The sequence below is a fragment of the Papio anubis genome, chromosome 12 (assembly GCF_008728515.1).
Source record: "Papio anubis isolate 15944 chromosome 12, Panubis1.0, whole genome shotgun sequence".
Lineage (NCBI taxonomy): Eukaryota > Metazoa > Chordata > Mammalia > Primates > Cercopithecidae > Papio > Papio anubis.
In genome coordinates, this window is record NC_044987.1 from 57,033,468 (window position 1) to 57,059,126 (window position 25,659).

General features: G+C 42.4%; 2 protein-coding genes across 3 annotated transcripts in view; one reads left to right on the plus strand and one right to left on the minus strand.

The window, feature by feature from the left end:
- GDPD4 (glycerophosphodiester phosphodiesterase domain containing 4) overlaps positions 1 to 22,560 on the plus strand; it is an 83,691-nt gene extending 61,131 nt beyond the window's left edge. For both annotated transcript variants that reach the window (XM_031653090.1, XM_031653091.1), the window contains 4 exons: positions 6,376 to 6,523; positions 10,062 to 10,144; positions 11,356 to 11,408; positions 21,814 to 22,560. In XM_031653090.1, the coding sequence (XP_031508950.1) occupies positions 6,376 to 6,523; positions 10,062 to 10,144; positions 11,356 to 11,408; positions 21,814 to 22,172 (643 nt within the window). In that variant the 3' untranslated portion in view covers positions 22,173 to 22,560. The remainder of the gene's footprint in view (positions 1 to 6,375; positions 6,524 to 10,061; positions 10,145 to 11,355; positions 11,409 to 21,813) is intronic.
- A 1,288-nt stretch (positions 22,561 to 23,848) lies between these two features.
- The window catches only part of MYO7A (myosin VIIA), a 77,825-nt gene continuing 76,014 nt past the window's right edge, over positions 23,849 to 25,659 (minus strand). Inside the window, exons 47-48 of the mRNA XM_009186977.4 lie at positions 25,106 to 25,225; positions 23,849 to 24,483 (exon numbers count right to left, since the gene is read on the minus strand). Coding sequence (XP_009185241.2) covers positions 24,394 to 24,483; positions 25,106 to 25,225 — 210 coding nt within the window. The 3' untranslated portion in view covers positions 23,849 to 24,393. The remainder of the gene's footprint in view (positions 24,484 to 25,105; positions 25,226 to 25,659) is intronic.

Genomic DNA, 25,659 nt, shown 5'->3' on the forward strand with positions numbered 1-25,659 from the left:
TAATCTGTTGAGAGTTTTTATCATGAAAGGGTGTTGAATTTTGTTAAATGCTTTTTCTACTTCTGTTGAGATGATCATATGGTTTTCGTGTTTCATTCTGTTAATGCAGTGTGTCACATTTATTGATTTGCATATGATGAACCCTCCTTGTATCCCAGGGATAAATCCCACTCGATTATGGTGAACGATTCTTTTATGGTGCTGTTGAATTCAGTGTGTTAGTATTTTGTTGAGGATTTTTATGTCTCAGGATTTCACTGGTGATATCAGCCTGTAATTTTCTTTCTTGTCGTGTCCTTATCTTGCTTTGGTATCAGGGTAATGCTGGCCTAGTAAAATGAGTTTGGAAGTAGTCCTTCTACTTTAATTTTTTGAAAGAGTTTGAGAAGGATTGATATTGGTTCTTCTTTAAGTGTTTGGTGGAATTCAGCAGTGAAGCCATTATGTCCTGGGCTTTTCTTTGTTGGTAGACTTTGTATTACTTTTTATTACTCCTTGTTATTGGTCTGTTTTTAATGTTTAAAAAAATTTTTTTAAATAAAAATTGTATTGAGGTGAAATTCACATAACATAATTTTTATTTTTTATTTTTTTTTTGAGACGGAGTTTCACTGTGATTGCCCAGGCTGAAGTGCAATGGCGCGATCTCAGTTCACTGCAACCTCCGCCTCCCAGGTTCGAGCGATTCTCCTGCCTCAGCCTCCCAAGTAGCTGGGATTACAGGTGCACACCACCATGCCCAGCTAATTTTTGTATTTTTAGTGGAGACGGGGTTTCACCACGTTGGCCACGCTGGTATCGAACTCCTGACCTCAGGTGATCCACCCGCCTCAGCCTCCCAAAGTGCTGGGATTACAGGCATAAGCCACTGTGCCCAGCCTAACATAAAATTTTAAAGTGAACAATTCAGTGGCACTTAGTACATTTACATTGTTGTGCAACTGCCACCTTTAGTTCTAATGTATTTTGATACTGGAAGTTTTATTTTTTCTCTTTTGATCAGTCTTGCTAGGGGTTTATGAATTTTAATCATTTCAAAACACTGAATTTTGGCTTTGTTGTGTTTTTCCTATTGTGGCTTTACTTTCCTATTTCATTGATTTCTGCTCTTTATAATTTTCGTACTGACTTTGGTTTTAATTTGCTGTTCTTGCTAATAGATGGCTTTTTTAGGGTAGACAATTAGGTGACCTGTTTTAGATCTTCTTTCTAATGTAAACATTTAAAGTTATAAACTTATTTATTTTTTATTTTTATTCTTTGAGACAGGGTCTCACTCTGTCGCCCAGTTTGTAGTACAGTGGCATGTACTACTGCAACCTCTGGCATGAGCCACTGCACCCAGCCTTAAAGCTATCAATTTACTGTAAGCATTGCTTTAATTTTCTCCCACAAATGATGTTGATATATTGTTTTTTTGTTATCCAACTTAAAATATTTAAAATTTTCTCATTTCTCATTCGACTCGTGGATTGATTATTTAGAAATGTATCGCTAACTTTTTAAACACTTGAGGATTTTCTAGTTACTTCAGTTATTGATTTCTAATCTAAGCTTATTGTGACCAGAGAACAAACCTGTATAATTTCAACCCTTTTAAATTCTATGGTTTAAATTCTAAACTTGTTTTATGGCTCACTGTATGGTTTATCCTGGTGAGCTTCCCATGTTCCTCTGAAGATTATGTGCCCTCTTCAGTTGTTGGGTGTAGTATTCTATAAATGTCAATTAGTTCAAGTTGGTTGATAGGCTTTTTGAAAATTTCATATTCATTTTTTCTTCCTTTTTCTGTTGAGCTAATACAAAGGATTAGATTGCAGATCAAACATTCATATATCAGATAACCTACCTACTGCCGAGATTTATCAGTAAGTTCAAGGATACAGCAGGCAATCAGGAGGCTCAAACAAAGCAAGGAGAGACACTGACTGTGGCTGTGCAGGTATCTTCATTTATTGGACACATACTCTGTGACCCAGAGTAATAGATGAGGCCTCCAAGTGAATTTGTGCAGGGTTAACTCACACATAAGGGGAGCAGTTGAGTCATGAAACATCTCTATTTGATAGTCCCAGAGAGTAATCTAGTTTATGTGTCATTCTCCAGGGACCCATGCTTCATAAATCTGTTCCATGTTTATTTACAAAATACATAATAAAGAAATACTTAACCAGGAACATCCTTTTAAGAACATTACATATAAGGCTACTCTTCCTAGTAAATAATATTATTCTATTTACAAAAGATCAAGTTATCCTGCTGAGAAGGAAACTTCTCAGACTTCTCAAGATCAAGACTTACTCCTCCTTTCTTCTGGGAGCAACTTCCCCAATCAAAGAAAAATGAATGGTTCCTTATACTGCCATCTGTCAGTTACCAATATATACCAAACTGTATATATCTGTCAGTTACCTATATATATCCAACTGTTAACATATCCAGCTGTAATTGTGATTGTTGATTTGTGTGTGTGTGTGTGTGTGTGTTTTTCCTTCTTGTATTTTGAAACTCTTTTATTGGGTGCATTTGCACTTAGGATTATTAGACCTTGGTGAATTGGCCCCTTCATTATTAAATATCCCTTGTTTAAGGTAATTAATCTTATCTAAAGTTTACTTTTTGTTGTACTAATATTGCCACACTGCCTTCTTATAATTTGTGTTTGCTTAATATGTCTTTTTTCTGTCCTTTGGCTTTCAACCATTTTGCATCGTTAAAGTACATCTCTTATAAACAAAATTGTGTGAGTTCTTTTATATCTAGTAGGACAGTCTCGGACTTTTAATTGCAATGTTTGATCCATTAATATTTAGTTCACCAATGAGAACACTTGGACACAAGATGGGGAACATCACACACCGGGGCCTGTCATGCGGTGGGGGGAGCGCGGAGGGATAGCATTAGGAGAAATACCTAATGTAAATGAGGAGTTGCTGGGTGCAGCAAACCAACACAGCACATGTATACATATGTAACAAACCTGCGCGTTGTGCACGTGTACCCTAGAACTTAAAAGTATAATAACAAGAAAAAGAGGGAGGGAACAAGGTTAACAATAGTGAACCTGAAAAAAAAACTTAGTTCACATCCTTTAGTTGGGTTTACATTACCATCATGCCATTTTTTTTCTATTTGTTCTTTCTATTCCTTGTGGGGTTTTTTGGTCACTCCTGTCCTCTCTTTTTATTTTTTAGTTAATCATTTTTTAGTATCTCATTCTATCTCTTCTGTTTTTTTAAGTTGTTTTTTGTTTTTTTTGTTTTTTTCAAATAGAGACAAAGTCTCGCTCTGTCACCCAAGCTGGAGTACAGTGATGTGATCATTGTTCACTGTAGTCTCGAACTACTAGGCTCAAGCCATCTTCCTGCCTCAGCCTCCACAGTAGTTAGGACTATAGGCATGTGCCACCACACCTGGCTATTTAAAAAATTTTTTTTGTACAGACAGGGTCTCACTGTGTTGCCAGGCTGGTCTCAAACTCCTGGCCCCAAGCCATCCTCCTGCCTTGGCCTCCCAAAGCATTGGGATTATCGGCATGAGCTACCATGTCTGGCTCTGGCTGACTTTTTACATCTTTGGGTTCTTTTTTTTTTTTTTTTTTTGAGATGGAGTCTCGCTTTGTTGCCCAGGCTGGAGTGCAGTGGCCGGATCTCAGCTCACTGCAAGCTCTGCCTCCCAGGTTCATGCCATTCTCCTGCCTCAGCCTCCCGAGTAGCTGGGACTACAGGCGCCCGCCACCTCGCCTGGCTAGTTTTTTGTATTTTTTAGTAGAGACGGGGTTTCACCGTGCTAGCCAGGATGGTCTCGATCTCCTGACCTCGTGATCCACCCGTCTCGGCCTCCCAAAGTGCTGGGATTACAGGCTTGAGCCACCGCGCCCGGCCCTGGGTTCTTTTTTTACTGATTTCTCTAGGAACCATAGCTGTCTAGTTACTCCAGCACTATTTTTTGAAAAGACTATCTTTCTTCCATTGATTTGCTTTTGCACCTTTGTCAGAAATCATTTGTCCCATTTGTATGGATCTATTGTATGGTTTTCAGTTTTGTTCCACTGATTTATGTGTCCATAAATCACAGTCTCTAATACTACACTAGCTTGATTACTGTAGCTATATAGTAAGTCTTAGTATCAGGTAGAGTGATTCCCTCTCGCACTATTTTTTTCTTCAGATTGTTTTAATTATTGTAGGGCTGTGCTTTTCCATATAAATTTTATAATCCACTTGCCTGATTGTACAGAAAAAACCTTGCTGAGAATTTTATAGGATCTGCATCAAACTTACAGATCAATTTGAGGGAGAACTGACATCTTTACTACATTGAATTTTCAATCCATGAACACGTATGTCACTCCGTTTGTTTAAGAAAGTGGGCAAAGGATATGAGCAGACACTTCTCAAAAGAAGACATACAAGCAACTATCAAACATATGAAGACATGCTAAGCATCACTAATCATCAGAGAAATGCAAATCAAAACCCTGATGAGATACCATCTCACACCAGTCAGAATGGCTATTACTAAAAAGTAAAAAAATAAATAACAGATATTGACAAGGTTGTAGAGAGAAGGAAATGCTTAGACACTGTTGGTGGGAATGTAAATTAGTTCAGCCTCTGGGGAAAGCAGTTTAGAGATTTCTCAAAGAACTAAAAATGTAACTACCATTTGACCCAGCAATCCCATTACTGGGCATCTACCCAAAGGAAAATAAATTGTTCTACTAAAAAGATACCTGCACTTGTATGTTTATTGCAGCACTATTCACAATAGCAGAGACATGGAATCAGCATAACTGCCCATCAGTGGTGGACTGGATAAAGAAAATGTGGCACATATACACCATGGAATACTATGCAGCCATAAGAAAGAACAAAATCATGTCCTTTGCAGCAACATGGATGTAGCTGTAGGCCATTATTCTAAGTGAATTAGTGCAGAGACAGAAGATCAAATACCACATGTTGTCACTTATAAATGGGAGCTAAACATTGGGTACAGATGGACATAAAGATGGAAATGACAATGGGGAGTCCAAAATGGGGAGGGACAGACAAGGGAAAGAGTTGGAAAACTGCCTATGGGGTACTATGTTCACTATTTGGATAGTGGGTCCAAACCTCAGTATCATGCAATATATCCATGTATTAAACCTGCACATGTATCTCCTGAATTTAAAATTTAAACAAGGAATGTGATTGGTTTTTGAGTTTTGGTTTCAAAAGGTAAAAAGTAACTTTTTACTATTTTTTTCCTAATTTATTTTTAAAATTTATGTTATCTGCAGGGATTGGCTCAGAGACAATTCTAACATTGGATAACTAATTGCTAGCACCTCTGTTAAGGAGGCATTATTATTCTTTTACAGTTACTATACTGAGGCCAAGAATGTACTAAGATGACCTAGCTGGGATTCAAACCCAGGCTTGTACAGAGCAGTTCCAATATGCCATACCATTTCAGAGATGAAAAAAATTTTTGAAGGCACTTACATGATATGTTTTCTGAGAAATTGAATCCCTGGAAATGACAACTTAGCTAGAATTACTAGGTGTTCCTCCACTTATTTTCTTCCTGTTTCTATAAGCAGTCCACAAGTACCCACTGACATATAGTGCCATGGGAAAAATTAGTTTTTATTCCCCCTACTTTCGATACTTTCAAAAATTCTTTATATTTGAAATTTAATAAGTTCACCAGATTGGTACTCATTTATTTATTTTTTCAATTAATATTTGTGGATCCTGGTGTTATGCTAGGTATTGAGTATCTGGAGACAAATAAGACATAGTCTCTGCTTTTAGTTTGCTTAGAGTCAAGTAAAGAAGACTGATAAGTGAGCAGATCATTCGAGTAGGGGGTGATAAGTGCTCTGATAGAAGCGAGTATATAGGTGCTGCTATACAGTAGCATGCCAGAGCCAGCTCATACCAGCTTGTTTTTAAATATTCAGAAACTCTGCAAATTGGTTCTACCAATGGTAGCTTACAGTTGGCTATGGTAGGAGGGTTTATATCATGGAAATTTGCAAATGCTACAATAAGGCTTTCCTTTTCCTTTTTCCTTTTCCCCATTCTTTCTTTTCTTCTTCTTCTTTTTAAAAATATGTTTTCTTCTTTCCTTTTTATTATTCTCCTTAGGACATCTGGTTTGCCAGCACACCACTGTTGCTACAGGAGCAGAGGTGCTAAATCCAATCCTTTATCTTACTGTACCATGAGCCCATTCTGTCACATCGTATCATGAATTGTCCCTGGACCAGCTTCTTCTGGTGTTTTGGGCAACAGCCTTCCACAAACATGCTGGCTGTTCCCCATTTAGATGATAAGAATGAAACTTGATCTAAATCCCCTGTGGATTCTGTTTTTGTTCCAGAGATTATAAAGCAGCTAACATCCGTATCAACGTATACACCATCAATGAGCCTTGGCTTTTCTCACTGGCCTGGTGCTCCAGGATTAACTCAGTGACCACAGACAACATTGGGCTCCTGAGTCAGCTTAATCACCCTCACTTCTTCATGGTGAGCTGGTTGTCCAGATTGTTCTTCCAGGCTTGTTACGATAGCAGTGCAGGCCCCCCCAGCCCTGTGTTGCCCACTGTGCCGTCCCCTGGGGAGCCACTTAAGAGCACAGACTTCTATAAATATTGGAGACGTGGTATTTTCCATTCTCTCACACAGATCCTTCTGGGATTTTCAGGCAAAAATTAGTGTTGTTATAATAATTGACATTTATTGAATCCTTACAATGTCGTTTACATGCATTATGTCATTTAACCCTTTGATTTAGCCATTGTTACCTTCATGAGGAAACTGAAGCTCAAAGATATCTTTGCATATGGTCTCGTGAGGTAGGATTCAGCATGAGATCTGACTTCAGAGTTTTGTTATTGTAGCCCCACCTTTGTAGATGCATGGCAACAGTTGACAACGGCATGGAGAGTGGGGAGAAAACCAAGCATACTTGACTCCAAAGTGGAAACTGTGTGCCCTAACAAATTGCTTTTGAAGAGGGTAGCCAGTGTCCAGTTGCCTGTTCTAGGCCTCTGTTGCTTACTGCCAGAGGCTTGAGAACCTGAAGACTCGGTTTACAATCCCAGCCATATCCTATCGCTATCTGTGGAAGGAGCCCCAGCTAACCAGTTCTGCTACAGAACTTGTTCTTATCTGTATAGAGAGTAGGTTGACTGAGTGGGACACAATAGCATACAACAGAAAACAGTTTAATTTCGTTGCACTGATTCTTTAAACCTGGTCTGTGATGTAGGTCTTTCTCTGCCCCTGAATGAAATCTCACTCAGGTCCTGTAGCTTTTCCAGTCACTCTTAGATAACTTTTAGAAGTTCACTTTTAGTCATCAAAAAGCCTCACTTCAGAATTTAAGAGTCCAATCCCAAGTAATAACCCAAACTCCAAATGGCCTTGAAAGTTAAAACCTTTGTCAGAGAAGCCTAAGAGGGAAGGGGCCTCAAGTCACCTCCTCCAGATCTCCACTCTCACTGGCCTGAGCTTCTGACCTGTTCAGGGTCAGGACCAGGGGAAAAGGGATCAGGGTCAAGGGCACAGTCTTACAGGGCCGGTAACTGCATCCAGGCCCTCTGGTAGAAAGGAGAAATTGCTTACTTCTTACTATGGTGGCTTGGTCAGATTTCTGGAGATGGCCCTGAAGGGAGCTTTGCAGCACAGGTGGAGCCTTTCCACCCACCTGTCCCCACGCAACTCCCCTTCATGTATATACTGTGTATTTTTCTAACATTTTAAAATCCAGTCATTACAAAAATGCATAATTTAGAAAGCAGCACACTCCTCCATAATCCTATCCCCTGAATCAGTAATGTCTCAAAGTTGTCCCTTTGGGAGGTACACATTTACTTAAATGATGCTACTATTTCTGAATGTATTTTTTTCATTTTAATATTTAAATTGATAAATCCATGTGATTCAAAATTTAGAAAGTTTAAAAGGATATATGTAAAAAAACCAATCTTCCTTCCACACCTGGTCTAGGCATTTTTAAAGGACCCAATACATGGCTCCCAGCCTATGCCATGCGTCATTTTATTCAGGGAGGGTGGGGCTGGTGTCCCAGGGGCCTTAACAGGCAGCCTATACTCCAGAGTTAGACTGATTGAGATTTAGATTCAGATCTGGGCTCCACTGTTTACTGTGTGAATGTGGAAATATTAGTTAACCTGTTTGTGGTTTTTGGCTTTTTTGTTCTTTTTGAAAATTGGGGATAATAATAGTGCAGTAGAAACACACATTTGTGTCCAGCATAATCTGGTCTGGTCATTGGTCTCGTAATTGAGAAAGTTAAAGTGAGGAATCATTTAAAAATGATATACACTTTTCAGTTAGCTTTTAATGCTTAATAAAAACTACCTAAAACTTAGTGTCTTAATCAGATATTTGTCATGTCTCAATTCTGGCTGATGGCTAGGTGGTGTCTCTGGTTTGAGCCAGGTCAGCTGGGCTAGATAGTCTAGGATGCCTTGTTCATATGTCTAGAGGCTCACCTGGGATGACTGAGTTTCTCTTCATGTCGTCGCTCATCCTCAAGGCGGCTAGCTGGAGTGTGTTCACCTGGCGGAGACGGGTTCCCAACAGCAAGAGAGAGCAAGCCCCAAAGCACGTGGACTTTTCAAAGTTCTCCCAGTGTTATGTTTGCTGATGTTCCATTGGCCAAGGAAAATCACATGGCCAAGTTCAGATTCAGGGTGGGAGCAAAACAGACTTCACCTCTTGATAGGGAGGCACAGCTAAGTCACGTTGTGTAGGAGCCTACATACAGGTTTGGGAGGAATTTTGTGGTCATTTTTATAAACTGTACCACATACATACTTCACAAATTTTATTTTAAAATATTCGTTCACCTTTTGACAGTCATTTCTTTGAGGATATTTTTGCTGATTGAGTTTTATGTTCTCTCATTTAAACATCCAGATGAACTAGCTAGGATTTCTAATTGTTTCTTTTAAACAGAACAAGAACTTAAAGTCATTAGGAGAATCAATCTGAATGAGTAATCTACCTAGATTTTTATAATCCCTCAAACCCTTGTAGTGTTTCACCTACACCTAATCTAATTGCAGTTTATTCTTTAATGATCTATTTTGTCCTCATTGAGTTTTTCAAAGTATTTGACTTAGTTTCTTTGAAAAGAGAAACTAAATTTCTTTGAAAAGAGAAACTAAGTTTCTTTGCCTGGCTCCTGTTAATTGCTCATTGTTAGTTGTTATTATTATGATCATTAGTGTTGTTATTAATTTTGTTATTCAGTTCAAGGAAAGACCTTGGGATAGGGTGGAGAGTGGCCTGAGAAAGGATAAAATGTGCCAGCCCTATTAGCATCAAGTGGAATTGGAGAGGGCACAATGGAGGTGGAAAGGGAGCATCAAACTCAATGACAGGACCCAGAAGACAGAGCTCTGGGAAATAGGTGACTTGGGCAAGGAGCATAGAGCAGGGGCATGTAGGTAAGGGGTAATTGTACTTCAGCATTCTTAATTGAAGTGTGATACTTTAGAACAATGGTTCCCAAATGCTGGCTTACAGACACATGGTTTCAGCATCACCTGGGAATGTGTTAAAAATGCAAAGATCCTCATTCCTTAGGTGTCTAGGGAGACCCAGAAACCTGTATTACTAAAAGCTGCCCAGGGAGACTTGGCTGCACAGCCAGGTTTGAGAAGCCATGCCTTGAAAACAGCAGTAGAAGTCAAGAACCTGGACTGTGGTCTTGGGTCCAGAATAGACTTGTTGTGTGACTTCTCTGGGACCCCCTCTGCCCTCTGTTTTGGGAGATGAAAGGTGAGATGAAAGGTGTGAAGTGTTCTGTTCCCTCTAGAGCCCCCTTGCATGTATAAGGGTGACTGTTAGGATACTTGCAGGGACTCTCTGTGTTTGAGAATGCCACATCAATCTAGGTTCCTTGGCCTGTCTATCCCCTCTTCCTCTCCTCCTCCAGCCCTGGCAGCAGAGCAAGGGACTTAGATCATATGATCCCAAATCTCTTCTAATTGTAAAGTTCTTTCACTGTGGTTTGTTTTATGTTTTTCAGACACCAAAGTTCTATATGTTCATATGGCTCCTTGTAGATATCATTTCTGTGCTTTTTATTGTTGCCATATTTTGTTTTCACTGGTAAGTATATATGTAATTTTAAATGAAGTTTTTCCAAAATAAATGGATTATTATAGGAAATTGAGAAAAATAACAGTTATGGTCTTCCCATAATCCCATGTGGCAAGATGGCGTTTATAATCTGAACCTCTCTTATGCTGTCTGCAGTTCCTCACACCCCTTTGACCTCCCCAAAACAAGACAATATTTTCAGGATAGGGACTGTCACTAAAGCTTAGTCAAGCCTATTACTATGGATTCAATGTGGAGCAGCTGAAAGAGGACAGGGCTTGAATATTGTCCAGAACAAGTGCCTCTACCTTCCCATCTTCCATGAAACTGGGCATAGCAGTGTGCAAAGAGCAAGTTCATAAGCCAGGAAGATTGGGTTTTAGCTCTGGCTTTGTCCCTTAGTTGCTAGGTGACCCTGGGAAAACAACTGATGCTTTCTGGGCCATAGTCTTTTTTTTTTTTTTTTTTTGATATGGAGTCTCAGTCTGTTGCCCAGGCTGAAGTGCAGTGGCATGATCTTGGCTCACTGCAACCTCTACCTCCTGGGTTCAAGTGATTCTCCTGCCTCAGCCTCCCGAGTTGCTGGAATTACAGGCACCTGCCACTGTTCCTGGCTAATTTTTTTTTTTTCTTTTTTTTTGAGATGGAGTCTTGCTCTGTTGCCCAGGCTGGAGTATAGTGGCGTGATCTCGGCTCACTGCAACCTCTGTCTCCTGGGTTCAAGCGATTCTCCTGCCCCAGCCTCCCAAGTAGCTGGAACTACAGGCATCACCACACCCAGCTAATTTTTTTTACTATTTTTAGTAGAGATGGGGTTTCATCATATTGGTCAGGCTGGTCTTGAACTCCTGACCTCATGATCTGCCCGCTTTGGCCTCCCAAAGTGCCGGGATTACAGGCGTGAGCCACCCTGCCTGGCCTATGCCTGGCTAATTTTTATATTTTTAGTAGAGATGGGGTTTCACCATGTTGGCCCCGCCTCAGGTGATCCGCCTGCCTTAGCCTCCCAAAGTGCTGGCATTACAGGTGTGAGCCACCATGCCCGGCCCATAATCTTTTTATCTGTACAAGAAAATTACATTTGGGAATCCTTGCAGGCAAATGCTATAGGATTGTAAGTTTCAAGATGGAAGGGGGAAGAAGATCCTGGAGGAGGAATGTTAGAGGAGACAATGGTTCTTTAGACCCCTTCATTTCATGGATGGTCTGCTTCCTTCTAGGCGGAGAGAGACTAAAAAAGAAAAATTGTTTGAAACTTCCAGCACTCTCACAGGTAAAGTCAAAGGCCTAGTCCACTCCTGTCTCTTCATCCCTACCCATTGCTTCCAGGAGACGGAGGCTGCTTTTCATGTCCCTGACAAGAGCTGAGGGTGTCTGGAAAGTTGGGGGTGGGACCGGGGGAAGTATGGACTGGGCACAGATTCTGGAGGACTCTATGTCAGGCTTCAGATTTTGGATTTCATCCTCTAAGCAATGAGGCCCCTTGGAAGATTTCAAGCATAGGTGTTTACTTCTTCATATATTCATGTATCATACAGCCACTGAGTCCACACTTTGTGCCAGGCACTTAGATAGGGGCTGAAGATAACCAAAAGATGTCTGTGGAGGGTGCCCTGAGAGAGAGGAGGGGCTAGCCCTCAAAGAGCAGTGAGGAAGAAGGTAAAAGTATAGCAGTTGACATCATTGGGCAAGGCATCTAGGTCCCGGACAGAGTAGCTGCTGTGCCTATTAGGGGAAAGGTGCTTCATGGGTATCATTTATGGGTGATATATGTTGGAGGCTAGAGGAAGAAAACTTCAGCGGTCCTGGAATTGCTTAAACTAGAGTCAAGTCACTTCTTATTGGCAATTAGGAGATGGCATATCACTTTCATTCACACAAGGAAGCGATACGGTTAGATTTCTGTGTAAAGGACTGAGGAAGTGAACTAGGCTTAGTATAGGGAAGGGATGCTATAGTTTATTTCTCTGAGGGTTGTGAGGATGATCACACAGTGAGTTACTAGTTTTGGAAGCCAATGCAGTGTCAAAGGGAAACCAACTGGGAGGCAGAAGACTGTGCGGTGTGGGATATAATTTCCTTCTGCAACTCCTGGAGACAAAGTTGGAACAGTCACAAAATCATGAGTTAATTTAATTTCTTATGGACAATGGTGAAGCTCCTGATATTCCATGTACCAGCTGGCAGATGAGTGGAACTGATACAATACTTAGGGTTGCAGGAATGAATCCACAGGGATCATGAAAAACTAAGTTTAGAAATTTGAATAAATTAAATAGAAGGCAGTGGTCTTTCATATGCTGTGAAACTGAAGGTTTAAGCCAAATTTACCTAGATCTGAGGCAGGGAGATCTCAAGTTACATGGTTACTTGAGTTACAAGTTACATGGAATTTAAGATGACTCTACTGGCTATGTTAAGAAGTCTGAAGCTAACTGATGATTCCAGCTAGCTTATATCAGTAGCTGTTCCTTAGTAAGCTAGGGCTGCCATAACAAAATACCATAGACTGGGTGGCTTGAACAACAGAAATTTATTTTCTCACAGTTCTGGAGGCTAGAAGTCCCAGATCAAGGTGCTGGCAAATTTGGTGAGGAGCCCTAGTGAGCACTGTCTTCTTAGCTTGAATACAGCTGCCTTCTCATTGTGCGTTCACATGGCCTTTCCTCTGTGTGTGCTTGGGAGAGCAGGATCTCTGGTCTCTCTTCCTCTTCTTATAAGGACACCAGTCCTGTTGGATTAGGGCCCCACCCTTATGGCTTAATTTAACCTTAATTATTCCTGAAGTGCCCTATCTCCACATACAGTCACACTGAGGGTTAGGACTCTGACATATGAAATTGGAGTTGGGGGGACATAATTCAGCCCATAACAATAGTCCAGTCAAGAAGTGATAAAACATGGAGATGAGGAGGAAACATGACTGGGAAAGAAGTTTTGAAAGTAAAATTGAAGAACTATATAAACCTAGATAAAAGAGGTGGCTTAGAAAAAGTATTCAGTTAACTTGACCCTACCCACTACTGTGTTGAAATGGTGATAAGAAAAGGTGAGTAGAAAATAAATGAAGGATTTTCTGTTTTTAAGAGCTCTTAGGTTGCCTGTTACAGAAACCAGTTTTTCTTGATCTAAGCAGAAATAAAAGGCATTGGAAAGCTATTTGAGTACCTCAGAGAGAGACCTAGAAGGTGCAGGACCAAGTTTAGAATCAGGGAAGGAACAAGGAAGACTAGACAGAAGTCAGGACCTCAGGCGTAATCACAGCCCAGATCCATTCAAGTTGAGGAGAATGGAGCCTCATTTGCTAAATACAGAGTGCCATGTGTTGCCCCATACCACCTCCAGGATTGGCACATACTGCTGCACCTACTGCTGCACCCATGTCCACCACCAGAAGGCCTCTCTAGTGTGAGGGTATATTTTTCAGCAATTTAAGTCAATTTTGTTGTCTTCTGTCTTATGTAGTTTCTTATGTAAAGTTTTCAGTTGTCTTACCCCTGTTCCTCTGTTTGTAACATGTCTTTTTTCCTCTGGCTACATCTTAAGATTATTCCTTTTATTATTGGTTTTTAGTAGTTTGATTATGGCTTAACTTGGTGCGTGTGTGTGTGTGTGCATGTGAGAGGGAGAGACTATGTTGATTAGGGTTTGCTGAAATTCTTAGATCTGTCGGAGTATAATTTTCATCAAATTGGACATAATTTTAGTCTTTATTTCTTCAAATATTTTTCTGCCTCTGCTCCCCTACTGCTTTCTGGGATTCCAGTTACACAGATGTTAGTTTATTATCCCATAGGTTACTGAGACTTTTTTTTTTTTTTTTTTTTTTTTTTTTTGAGACAGAGTCTTGCTCTGTCGCCCAGGCTGGAGTGCAGTGGCGTGATCTCAGCTCACTGCAGCCTCCACCTCCCAGGTTCAAGTGATTCTCCTGCCTCAGTCTTCTGAGTAGTCATTTAAAATATTTAATTAATTTCCTTTATTTTTAGATAGATTCAATTGCTGTGAGTACTAGTTTTTTGTTTTGCTTGTTTGTTTAGAGGCAAGGTCTCACTCTTTCACCAAGTCTGGAATATAGTGGAATGATCATGGTTCATTGCAACCTTGAACTCCTGGTCTCAAACAATCCTCCTGCCTTAGCCTCCCTAGTATCTGGGACCATAGGCACAAACCACTATGACTGGCTAATTTTTTTAAAAAATGGTAGAGATGGCATCTCACTATGTTGCCCAGGCTGATCTCAAACTCCTGACTTCAAGCAGTCCGCTTGCCTTGGCCTCCTAAAGCACTGGAATTACAGATGCGAGCTACCCTGCCCAGCCTATATTAGTTTTTTATTGCTATATTTTAAAAAATTACTTCAAACCTAGCAGCTTAACACTATACAAATATATTATCTCACAGACATGGGTTAGATAGTTCCTTAGTCTTTACAGGGTATCAATTGGGGCTACAATCTTATTTGAGGTTTATGGTCCTCTTCCAGGCTCACTGCCTGTTAGCAGTGTTAAGTTCCTCATAGTTGTAGAAGTGAAGTCATCTGTTTTCTCAATGGCCATTAGCAGGGTTTTGGTCTGAGGTCCTAGAGGTGACCCTCAAGTCCTACCCACATGGTCCTCACAACATGGCAGCTTACTTCTTCAAAGCCAACAAGAGAATATCTCTCCAGTCTGCTATGATGAAGTCTATGTAATATAATGTAAATAATCGGAGTAATTATCCCAGAACCTTTGTCATATAGCATAACCTAATCAAGAGAGATAACTATCCTGAGGTCTGTTCCAAGATGGCCGAATAGAAACAGCTGTGGTCTGCAGCTCCCAGCATGACCGATGCAGAAGACGGGTGATTGCATTTCCAACTGAGGTACCTGGTTCATCTCATTGGGACCAGTTGGACAGTGGGTGCAGCCCATGGAGGGCAAGCAGAAGCAGGGCAGGGTATCGCCTCACCTGGGAAGTGCAAGGGGTAAGGGGATTTTCCTTTCCTAGCCAGGGGAAGCTGTGACAGACTGTACCGGGAAAATCAGGACACTCTAGACTTAATACTACGCTTTTCCAATGGTCTTAGCAAACAGCACACCAGGAGATTATACCCTGTGTCTGGTTCGGCAGGTCCCATGCCCACAGAGCCTTGCTCACTGCTAGCGCAGCAATCCAGATGGAACTGTGAGGCCGCAGCCTGGCTGGGGAAGGGGCATCTGCCATTGCTGAGGCTTGCAAGTGGCAAGGAAGCTCAAATTAGGTGGAGCCCACCACAGCTCAACAAGGCCTGCCTGCCTCCCTCTGTAGACTCTACCTCTGGGGGCAGTGCATAGCTGAACAAAAGGCAGAAGAAACTTCTGCAGACTTAAACGTCCCTGTCTGACAGCTCTGAAGAGAGCAGTGGTTCTCCCAGCGTGGTGTTTGAGCTCTGAGAATGGACAGACTGCCTCCTCAAGTGGGTCCCTGACCCCCATGTAGACTAACTGGGAGACACCTCCCAGTAGAGGCCAACTGATACATCATACAGCCAGGTGCCCCTCTGAGACAAAGCTTCCAGAGTAAGAATCAGGCAGTAATATTTGCTGTTCTGCAGCCTCTGCTGGTGATACCCAGGCAAACGGTCTGGAGTGGACCTCTGGCAAACTCCCCCAACAGACCTGCAGCTGAGGGACCTGACTGTTAGAAGGAAAACTAACAAACAGAAAGGAATAGCATCAGCATCAACAGAAGGGACATCCGTAACCAAAACCCCATCTGTAGGTCACCGTCATCAAAGACCAAGGGTAGATAAAACCACAAAGATGGGGAGAAACCAGAGTGCCTCTTCTCCTCCAAAGGATCACAGCTCCTCGCCAGCAACAGAACAAAGCTGGATGGAGAATGATTTTGACAAGTTGACAGAAGTAGGCTTCAGAAGGTCAGTAATAACAAACTTCTCCGAGCTAAAGAAGGATGTTCGAACCCATTGCAAGGAAGCTAAAAACCTTGAAAAAAGATTAGACAAATGAGTAACTAGAATAAACAGTGTAGGGAAGACCTTAAAGACCTTAAATGACCTGATGGAGCTGAAAACCATGGCAGGAGAACTATGTGACACACACACAAGCTTCAGTAGCTGATTCAATCAAGTGGAAGAAAGGGTATCAGTGATTGAAGATCAAATTAATAAATGAAGTGAGAAGTTTAGAGAAGAATGAGTAAAAAGAAACGAACAAAGCCTCCAAGAAATGTGGGACTATGTGAAAAGACCAAATCTACATTTGATTGGTGTACCTGAAAGTGATGGGGAGAATGGAACCAAGTTGGAAAACACTCTTCAGGATATTATCCAGGAGAACTTCTCCAACCTAGCAAGGCAGGCCAATGTTCAAATTCAGGAAATACAGAGAACACCACAAAGGTACTCCTCAAGAAGAGCAACCCCAAGACACATAATCATTGGATTCACCAAGGTTGAAATGAAGGAAAAAATGTTAAGGGCAGCCAGAGAGAAAGGTCGGGATACCTACAAGGGAAGCCCATCCAACTAACAGCGGATCTCTCGGCAGAAACTCTACAAGTCAGAAGAGAGTGGGGGCCAGTATTCAACATTCTTAAAGAAAAGAATTTTCAACCCAGAATTTCATATCCAGCCAAACTAAGCTTCATAAGTGAAGGATAAATAAAATCCTTTACAGACAAGCAAATGCTGAGAAATTTTGTCACCACCAGGCCTGCCTTACAAGAGCTCCTGAAGGAAGCACTAAACATGGAAAGGAACAACTGGTACCAGCCACGGCAAAAACATGCCAAAATGTAAAGACCATCAAAGCTAGGAAGAAACTGCATCAACTAACAGGCAAAATAACCAGCTAACATCATAGTGACAGGATCAAATTCACACATAGCAATACTAACCTTAAATGTAAATGGGCTAAATGTTCCAATTAAAAGACACAGACTGGCAAATTGGATAAAGAGTCAAGACCCATCAGTGTGCTGTATTCAGGAGACCCATCTCATGTGCAGAGACACACATAGGCTCAAAATGGATGGAGGAAGATCTACCAAGGGAAAGTAAAAAAAAAAAATCAAAACAAAACAGGGGTTGCAATCCTAGTCTCTGATAAAACAGACCTTAAACCAACAAAGATCAAAAGAGACAAAGAAGGCCATTACATAATGGTAAAGTGATCAATTCAACAAGAAGAGCTAACTATCGTAAATATATATGCACCCAATACAGGAGCACCCAGATTCATAAAGCAAGTCCTTAGAGACCTACAAAGAGACTTAGACTCCCACACAATAATAGTGGGAGACTTTAAAATCCCACTGTCAATATTAGATTGACGAGACAGAAGGCTAACAAGTCCTGGATATCAACAGGACTTAAACTCAGCTCTGCACCCAGTGGACCTAACAGACATCTACAGAACTGTCTACCCAACATCAACAGAATATACATTCTTCTCAGCACCACATCACACTCATTCCAAAATTGACCACATAGTTGGAAGTAAAGCACTCCTCAGTAAATGTAAAACAGAAATCACAACAAACTGTCTCTCAGACCATGTGCAATCAAATTAGATCTCAGAATTAAGAAACTGAAAACCGCACAACTCCATGGAAACCGAACAACCTGCTCCTGAATGACTACTGGGTACATAACGAAATGAACGCTGAAATAAAGATGGTCTTTGAAACCAGTGAGAACAAAGACACAACATACCAGAATCTCTGGGACACATTTAAAGCAGTGTGTAGAGGGAAATTTATAGCACTAAATGCCCACAAGAGAAAGCAGGAAAGATCTAAAATTGACACCCTAACATCACAGTTAGAAGAACTAGAGAAGCAAGAGCAAACAAATTTAATAGCTAGCAGAAGGCAAGAAGTAACTAAGATCAGAGCAGAACTGAAGGAGATAGAGACACAAAAAAACCCTTCAAAAAATCAATGAATTCAGGAGCTGGTTTTTTGAAAAGATCAACAAAATTGATAGACTGCTAGCAAGAAGAAAAGAGAGAAGAATCGAGAGAAGAATCAAATAGATGCAGTAAAAAAGGATAAAGGGGATATCATCACTGATCCCACAGAAATACAAACTACCATCAGAGAATACTATAAATACCTCTACGCAAATAAACTAGAAAATTTAGAAGAAATGGATAAATTCCTGGACACATACACCCTCTCAAGACTAAATTAGCAAAGATCACCCTCCCAAAACTAAAGACAGAAAGGTCGGGTTACCCACCCAAATTCAGAAGTTGAATCTCTGAATAGACCAATAACAGGCTCTGAAATTGAGGTATTAATTAAGAGCCTACAAACCAAAAAAAGTCCAGGACCAGACGGATTCACAGCCGAATTCTACCAGAGGTACAAGGAGGAGCTGGTACTATTTCTTCTGAAACTATTCCAATCAATAGAAAAAGAGGGAATCCTCCCTACCTCTTTTTATGAGGCCAGCATCATCCTGATACCAAAGCCTGGCAGAGACACAACAGCAAAAGAGAATTTTAGACCAATATCCCTGATGAATATTGATGTGAAAATCCTCAATAAAATACTGGCAAACCGAATCCAGCAGCCCATCAAAAAGCTTACCCACCAAGATCAAGTCGGCTTCATCCCTGGGATGCAAGGCTGGTTCAACATATGCAAATCAATAAACATAATCCATCACATAAACAGAATCAATGACAAAAAAACACATGATTATCTCAATAGATGCAGAAAAGACCTTTGACAAAATTCAACAGCCCTTCCTGCTAAAAACTCTCAATAAACTAGCTACTGATGGAACATTTCTCAAAATAAGAGCTATTTATGACAAACCCACAGCCAATATACTGAATGGGCAAAAACTGGAAGCATTTCAGGCCAGGGCCATCAGGCAAGAGAAAGACATAAAGGGTATTCAATTAGGAAAAGAGGAAGTCAAATTGTCCCTGTTTGCAGATGACATGATTGTATATTTAGAAAACCCCATCGTCTCAGCCCAGAATCTCCTTAAGCTGATAAGCAACTTCAGCAAAGTCTCAGAATACAAAATCAGTGTGCAGAAATCACAAGCATTCCTATACACCAGTAACAAACAGCCAAATCATGAGTGAACTCCCATTCACAACTGCTACAAAGAGAATAAAATACCTAGGAATCCAACTTACAAGGCATTGCCAAGACAATCCTAAGCAAAAAGAACAAAGCTGGAGGCACCACACTACCTGACTTCAAACTATACCACAAGGCTACAGTAACCAAAACAGCATGGTACTGGTACCAAAACAGAGATATACACCAATGGAACAGAACAGAGCCCTCAGAAATAATACCACACATTTACAACCATCTGATCTTTGACAAACCTGACAAAAACAAGAAATGGGGAAAGGATTCCCTATTTAATAAATGGTGCTGGGAAAACTGGCTAGCCATATGTAGAAAGCTGAAACCAGATCCCTTCCTCACACCTTGTACAAAAATTAATTCAAGATGGATTAAAGACTTAAATGTTAGACCTAAAACCATAAAAATCCTAGAAGAAAACCTAGGCAATACCGTTCAGGACATAGGCATGGGCAAGGACTTCATGACTAAAACACCAAAAGCAATGGCAACAAAAGCCAAAATTGACAAATGGGATCTAATTAAAGAGCTTCTGCACAGCAAAAGAAACTGCCATCAGAGTGAACAGGCAACCTACAGAATTGGAGAAGATTTTTGCAATCTGCCATCTGACAAAGGGCTAATATCCAGAATCTACAAAGAACTTAAATTTACAAGAAAAAAATCAACCCCATCAAAAAGTAGGCAAAGGATATGAATGGACACTTTTCAAAAGAAGACATTTATGCAGCCAACAGACACATGAAAAAATGCTCATCATCACTGGTCATCAGAGAAATTCAAATCAAAACCACAATGAGATACCGTCTCACACCAGTTAGAATGGCAATCATTAAAAAGTCAGGAAACAACAGGTGCTGGAGAGGATGTGGAGAAACAGGAAAGCTTTTACACTGTTGGTAGGAGTGTTAACTAGTTCAACCATTGTGGAAGACAGTGTGGCGATTCCTCAGGGATCTAGAACAAGAAATACCATTTGACCCAGCAATCCCATTACTGGGTATATACCCAAAGGATTATAAATCATGCTGCTATAAAGACACATACACACGTATGTTTATTGTGGCAGTATTCACAATAGCAAAGACTTGGAACCAACCCAAATGTCCATCAGTGATAGACTGGATTAAGAAAATGTGGCACATATACACCATGGAATATTATGCAGCCATAAAAAAGGATGAGTTCATGTCCTTTGTAGGGACATGGATGAAGCTGGAAACCATCATTCTGACCAAACTGTCACAAGGACAGAAAACCAAACACTGCATGTTCTCATAAGAGGGAATTGAACAATGAGAACAGTTGGACACAGGAAGAGGAACATCACACACCAGGGCCTGTCATGGGGTAGGGGGATGGGGGAGGGATAGCATAAGGAGAAATACCTAATGTAAATGACGAGTTAATGGGTGCAGCAAACCAACATGGCACATGTATACATATGTAACAAACCTGCACATTGTGCACATGTACCCTAGAACTTAAAGTATAATAATAATAATAAAGAGCAGTAGCTATCCTATGATAACCCCAAAGATTCACAGCCTTTGTAAGGTATATATCCCTTAGATCAGAAAAATATATCAGAAAAAATAGACTTTAATCAAAAAAGCCTTCACAAGGGAAGGCATATGATTGATCACTGAAAACTACAAAACTTCAGTGAGAGAAAGAATACCCAAATAAATGGAGCAATCATGTTCATGAATTAGAAAATTTAGTATTATAAACATGTCACGGAATTGATCTAAAAATTCCCTTTCTCCTATAAAGCTAACAAAAAAAAGGAAGCTCGTGAAGCTCCTGTTTGTAGCTGTTTCTTCCAGATTGAATTGCACTCAAGTTAAAAAAAAAAAAAAAACTTTGAATATTTATAACTAAAAGTTTTAAAAATTAAAGTAATAAAAATGTAAATCTAAGCAGAAAACAAAACCAAACCTGAGTTCTGGGTTTCTTTGGATTCTCACACTCTTCTAGATATTGGCCACGCAGTTTTTCTGTATATTGTGAACGCCTAGATAATTTTAAGATGTTTTCTTGTTTTTGTATATCATCTAGTTTTTAATTTGTCTTTGGTAGAAGGATTGGTCTTGATCTCCTAGCTCCATTATTAGAAGTATCTACCATCTATTTTTTTTTTCTGTAGGACAAAGTATTTATTGAGCATTTACTGTGTGACAAACACTTCTGAGCACTGTATATGTAGTGGCAAGCAAGACAAAGTCTCTGCCCTTTAAAAAGCCCTCATTTTAATTGAGGGAAGCCCTCATTTTTCTAAACTAATGGCTATGGAATACTTGAACTTTAAGCAAATGTCAATCTCTGCTTTCTGAGGATTTCCATGGTGAGCTAGAGCCTCATGCAGTAGATTCTTAAGCCCCAGCCCCAGGCTGAATTGGAGGGCCATAATAAAGTTTGCACAAAGCCTGAAGTAGAGGGGAGAGCTTGGAGGAAAGAACCTGAATGGGTAAGGGAGGGGCTCACATTTAAGAGATAACTTGAATTTCACACATGACTGGCAGAGAGTGGAGAAGTGACATTTGAGGAATCTGTGTTTGTGTCTTTTCTATCCCACAGATACTCAGAGTAGAGGTGAGAATGAGGAAGATTTGCACATAGCCATGAAACCTGCCCGAGTTGTGGAAAGTCCTTGGACTCTAGCAGCCCTCTACCCAGCTTTATCCAAGAGTGGAAAGGAACACCAAGGCCGTTTCAATTTTGCAGCACCATCCAAGAAACTAGTACCTATCAAGAATGCTGTCACACCTTTGAAACCTGGCAAGCATGACATTCAACCACCGATGCCCACCACAGTCTTTGAACTCACCCAAGCACCCTCCAGGCAGGCTAAAAGTAAGGCTACCTTTCAAGCTACATTGCCCACCCTGAAGGTGGATAAGCCAACCATGCCCTCCGTAGAGGTCCCCTATCCTTAAATAAGACCTCTAAGAGATCCCCATGGCTGAATACTCCAAAGAATCCTATGTCACAATATATTCCACTGCATCTGACATATCCTTCTATGTTTCCAAAGAATTATCCACATCTCCCCTGCTTCTTCCTCTTCCTCTCTCTGCCTAAGGGTGGTGATGGTGGGGAGTGGTTGGTAAAGGCACACAGAAGGGCCATTGAGGCTCTCAGGGGAACCATTCTGATCTAGCTTTCTATCAAGAATGCATCTCAAGGGGCTAGGCAAGGGGAAAACTGTTGTGTGTGGTCTTGGAACTGGTTGCTGTCAAGTTTATCTCATCCTAACACCTCCATAATATTCTCTGCTAAAGAAGTGACTGTGCATATAAGTAAAGGCAACCTCTCAGGAAGCCAGAGGTAGTGGTCTATTCTTTGGACCCCTCGTGATTAACCAGGGTGATGAAGGCTGGGGCGTGGGGGCAATAGTGATGCCATCTGAGTGATCTCATTCTCTGGGCCAGAGAATGAGAGGGGCATGGGTCAGGGACAAAGATCTCATCCCCACCCCACATTATCTGCCCTATTGTGCAGTGGGCTACTTCCTGATAGCCTGTGGTTTGCTGATTCCCTAATAAGAGGGTGGGTACAATCCATGCATACTCAAGAGCTTTTGGCTTTGAGGGGAAACCAGAGCTTAGAACAAGTATCTGGAGCCCCTTCTATCTGGGAGCCCAAAGTTAGAAGCCGCGAGTTGAGCTCTTCCCACTTACACTTCCTTTCTGGACCTGAGCCTCTTCTTTATGATGGTGATGTAAGGCAGACTACCACAGCATCTTCCTTCTGGCTCAGATCTCTCCTGGGCTACCTGTGGAGCTGTGTCCTCTAACAACAGCCACATTACCGTCCCAGAAAGCAGGGCTCTCTGGTTTGGGGCCTCCATTTACACACACCAGCCAGTCCTACACTAACTGCTAGGGAGATCAGGAATAGCACTCCCTGTGGGGTAGACAGGCACATAGATGCTGATGACCCAGACACTGGAGTGTATGAAAAGCAGCAGGACCTGGCTCTGCTGAAGTATGTGACCTTGAGGGCAGATCACAAACCCTCCCAGCAAGGGGATTCTCCACTGTCACTTCTCTAGGTGCTCATCCCAGCCATAGCCCAAGGATGCCCCACCCCTTAGTCACACCTTCCCAGTCTGAAGCCCGCACCCACAGACCTACTCCAGTCATGGCCATACCTGGTTGTCCCATGCTGGTCACAAAGCAAAATTTTACTGGCACCCACTGGACATGAAGATTTAACCCAAGGCAGCATTGTTCTTGGGGTTCTTGGATGTGTCTTGATGAGCCAAGATGTTTCTGGCAGGTGCAAGGGCCGCTGTGGCTCCACTGGCCCTAGTTACAGCCCAGAAGCTGATGCCTCCTCTAGACGCCCAGCTCATACACACTTAGGTCCTCACCTCCCAGCCTGATGTCCAGCACTTCCTCCCAACCCACCCCAATCTCAGTTGGTCCCTTTAAGCCACTTAAAGCACATCTTGAGCTCAAGCTCCCCAAACCCCACACCCAGACCAGGTTGGCCCCAGCAGGTAAAGACCAAAGAAGTCATCATGTAGGCTGCTCCCCTGCAAGGCCCTGTCCTGACCCCACATGCCCTTCCCTTCCACTTCCCCTCCCTGAGCAAAGACACTGTCGGGCCAGAGGATGAAACATGCTTTATGCCCTGAGGTGATCAGGAGAGACTTGAGCAGGGGCCCAACATTCACACTGCAATATAGAAAAGTGGTCTGTCCCCCTCATCCCACCTGTAGATCCAGTCCCTTCAGTTTCAGAGTATTCAATGCACATTTGGTTTGGTTGTTCCAAGTATGGAGAGCTAGATTGTCCTCTTAATTCCTCTATCCCTGTGGTACACAGAAAGTCAAAGGAAGTTGCATGGTGGGGCTGGTCTGAAACAGGAGACACATCTAAGGATCATAGGCTCTCATAACCGGGAAGGCCACAGCAAGCTCAGACTAGACCAACCCAGGTGCCAGAGGGGTGGATGGAGGGAAGTTCTGCATCCCAGAGAGATGCCTCACTGGAAGAACATCAGCGGCGCAGTCGGTATGGTCCGTGGTGGCCGGCCAGCCCAGCCTCACTGCCAGGATGGCAGAAGTCTTCCCCAGCTGCAGGGGTAGCTGATGGGCCTGAGCCCACTGCCTCGAGAGGAGGCTTGGAACCAGCACCTCCCGCTGACTGTTCACTTGCCACTCCTGGAGCCCCGCTGTTTGCTCATGGCTGTGAGCATCTGGCTAATGTAGGAAGTCAGGAGGTCATCCATCTTGTAGCCCTGGAAGCAGGGGTGAGAAGATAAGCAGAGCACATGGTGGGACGGGGCCAGCCACTCGGACCATAGCACAGCTCCCAGGAATCTGCAATGGACAGAACCCAGGACAAAGGCAAATCCCTCCCACTCAGGACTCATCTCCCATCTGCACAGTTGAAGGGTTGAATTCATCCAGCCAGATGGTTAAGGTTCTACACTGTTAGGACCCCACATTAGGCCCCTAGCTTGTGGGTCCCTCAAGTCACAGATCCCTCCCTCCAGGAGTGACTCTACTGGCTCTCAGTTGAGATATGTCTTGGAAGTTTGAGCTTGGTCCAGGAGGTCTCGTTAATGGTTCCACTATTGAACTCGGGGACTAAAGGGCTGTCACTGCGGGCTCAATCTCCAGATACTGAAGGCACTCAAACAACAGTTGTTGAATGAGGGGCCTGTTCCTCAGCCCCAGATTAAGTCCCTTCCCTAGACCTAAGCTGAGCCTCAAACTGACCTGACCTTGGCCCCAGCATGACCCTTGCCCATGACCCCAGGCCCAACCGCACACTACTGTTTGTTCCAGGCCCTGGGAGGCTGGCTAAGCTGTAGGCAAGGCAGGGAGCCCACCAGGCCAAGCAGGATGCGCCCTCACCAGTGATGTCTCGCAGAGCAGTTTGCTCCCGCGCACCAAGTTTCCAATGGTGATGTGGAAGTAGGTGTTGCCGCTGCTCCAGTTGGAGATCTTGGTGAAGGGGTGAGTGGTGAGGATGTCCTGGGGGAGCAGAAAGGGCATGGAGAGGCACAGCCTGGGCCCTGTGGCCTCACTCACCCACACATGCCCTCACAGAAGGCCTCAGGCCCTCAGAGGAGCCCATGGCCCGAGGGAAAAGCCAGTTCTGCCATCCAGCTGTGGTGGGAAGCAGGTGCCTCCCCCTCCACACCTTGGTTTGGACACCCAGGGAAGTCTAGGAGGCTCTTGGGTAGGGGTAGTTGGGGCCAGAACTGGGAAATTGGGAGGCCTAAGGGAACTGACACTGTGGCCTGAATGAGATGGCCCAGGGAGAGTTTGAGGAGGGAGTCAAGAAGAAGACAAGGCAGAGCCTTGGGGAACACAGCGTACAGGAGCAGGCACAAAAGGGTCCGGGAAGGAATGACCAAAACACAGAGGAGAGCCAGGAATGTGTGACGCATGAAGCCAATGGACAG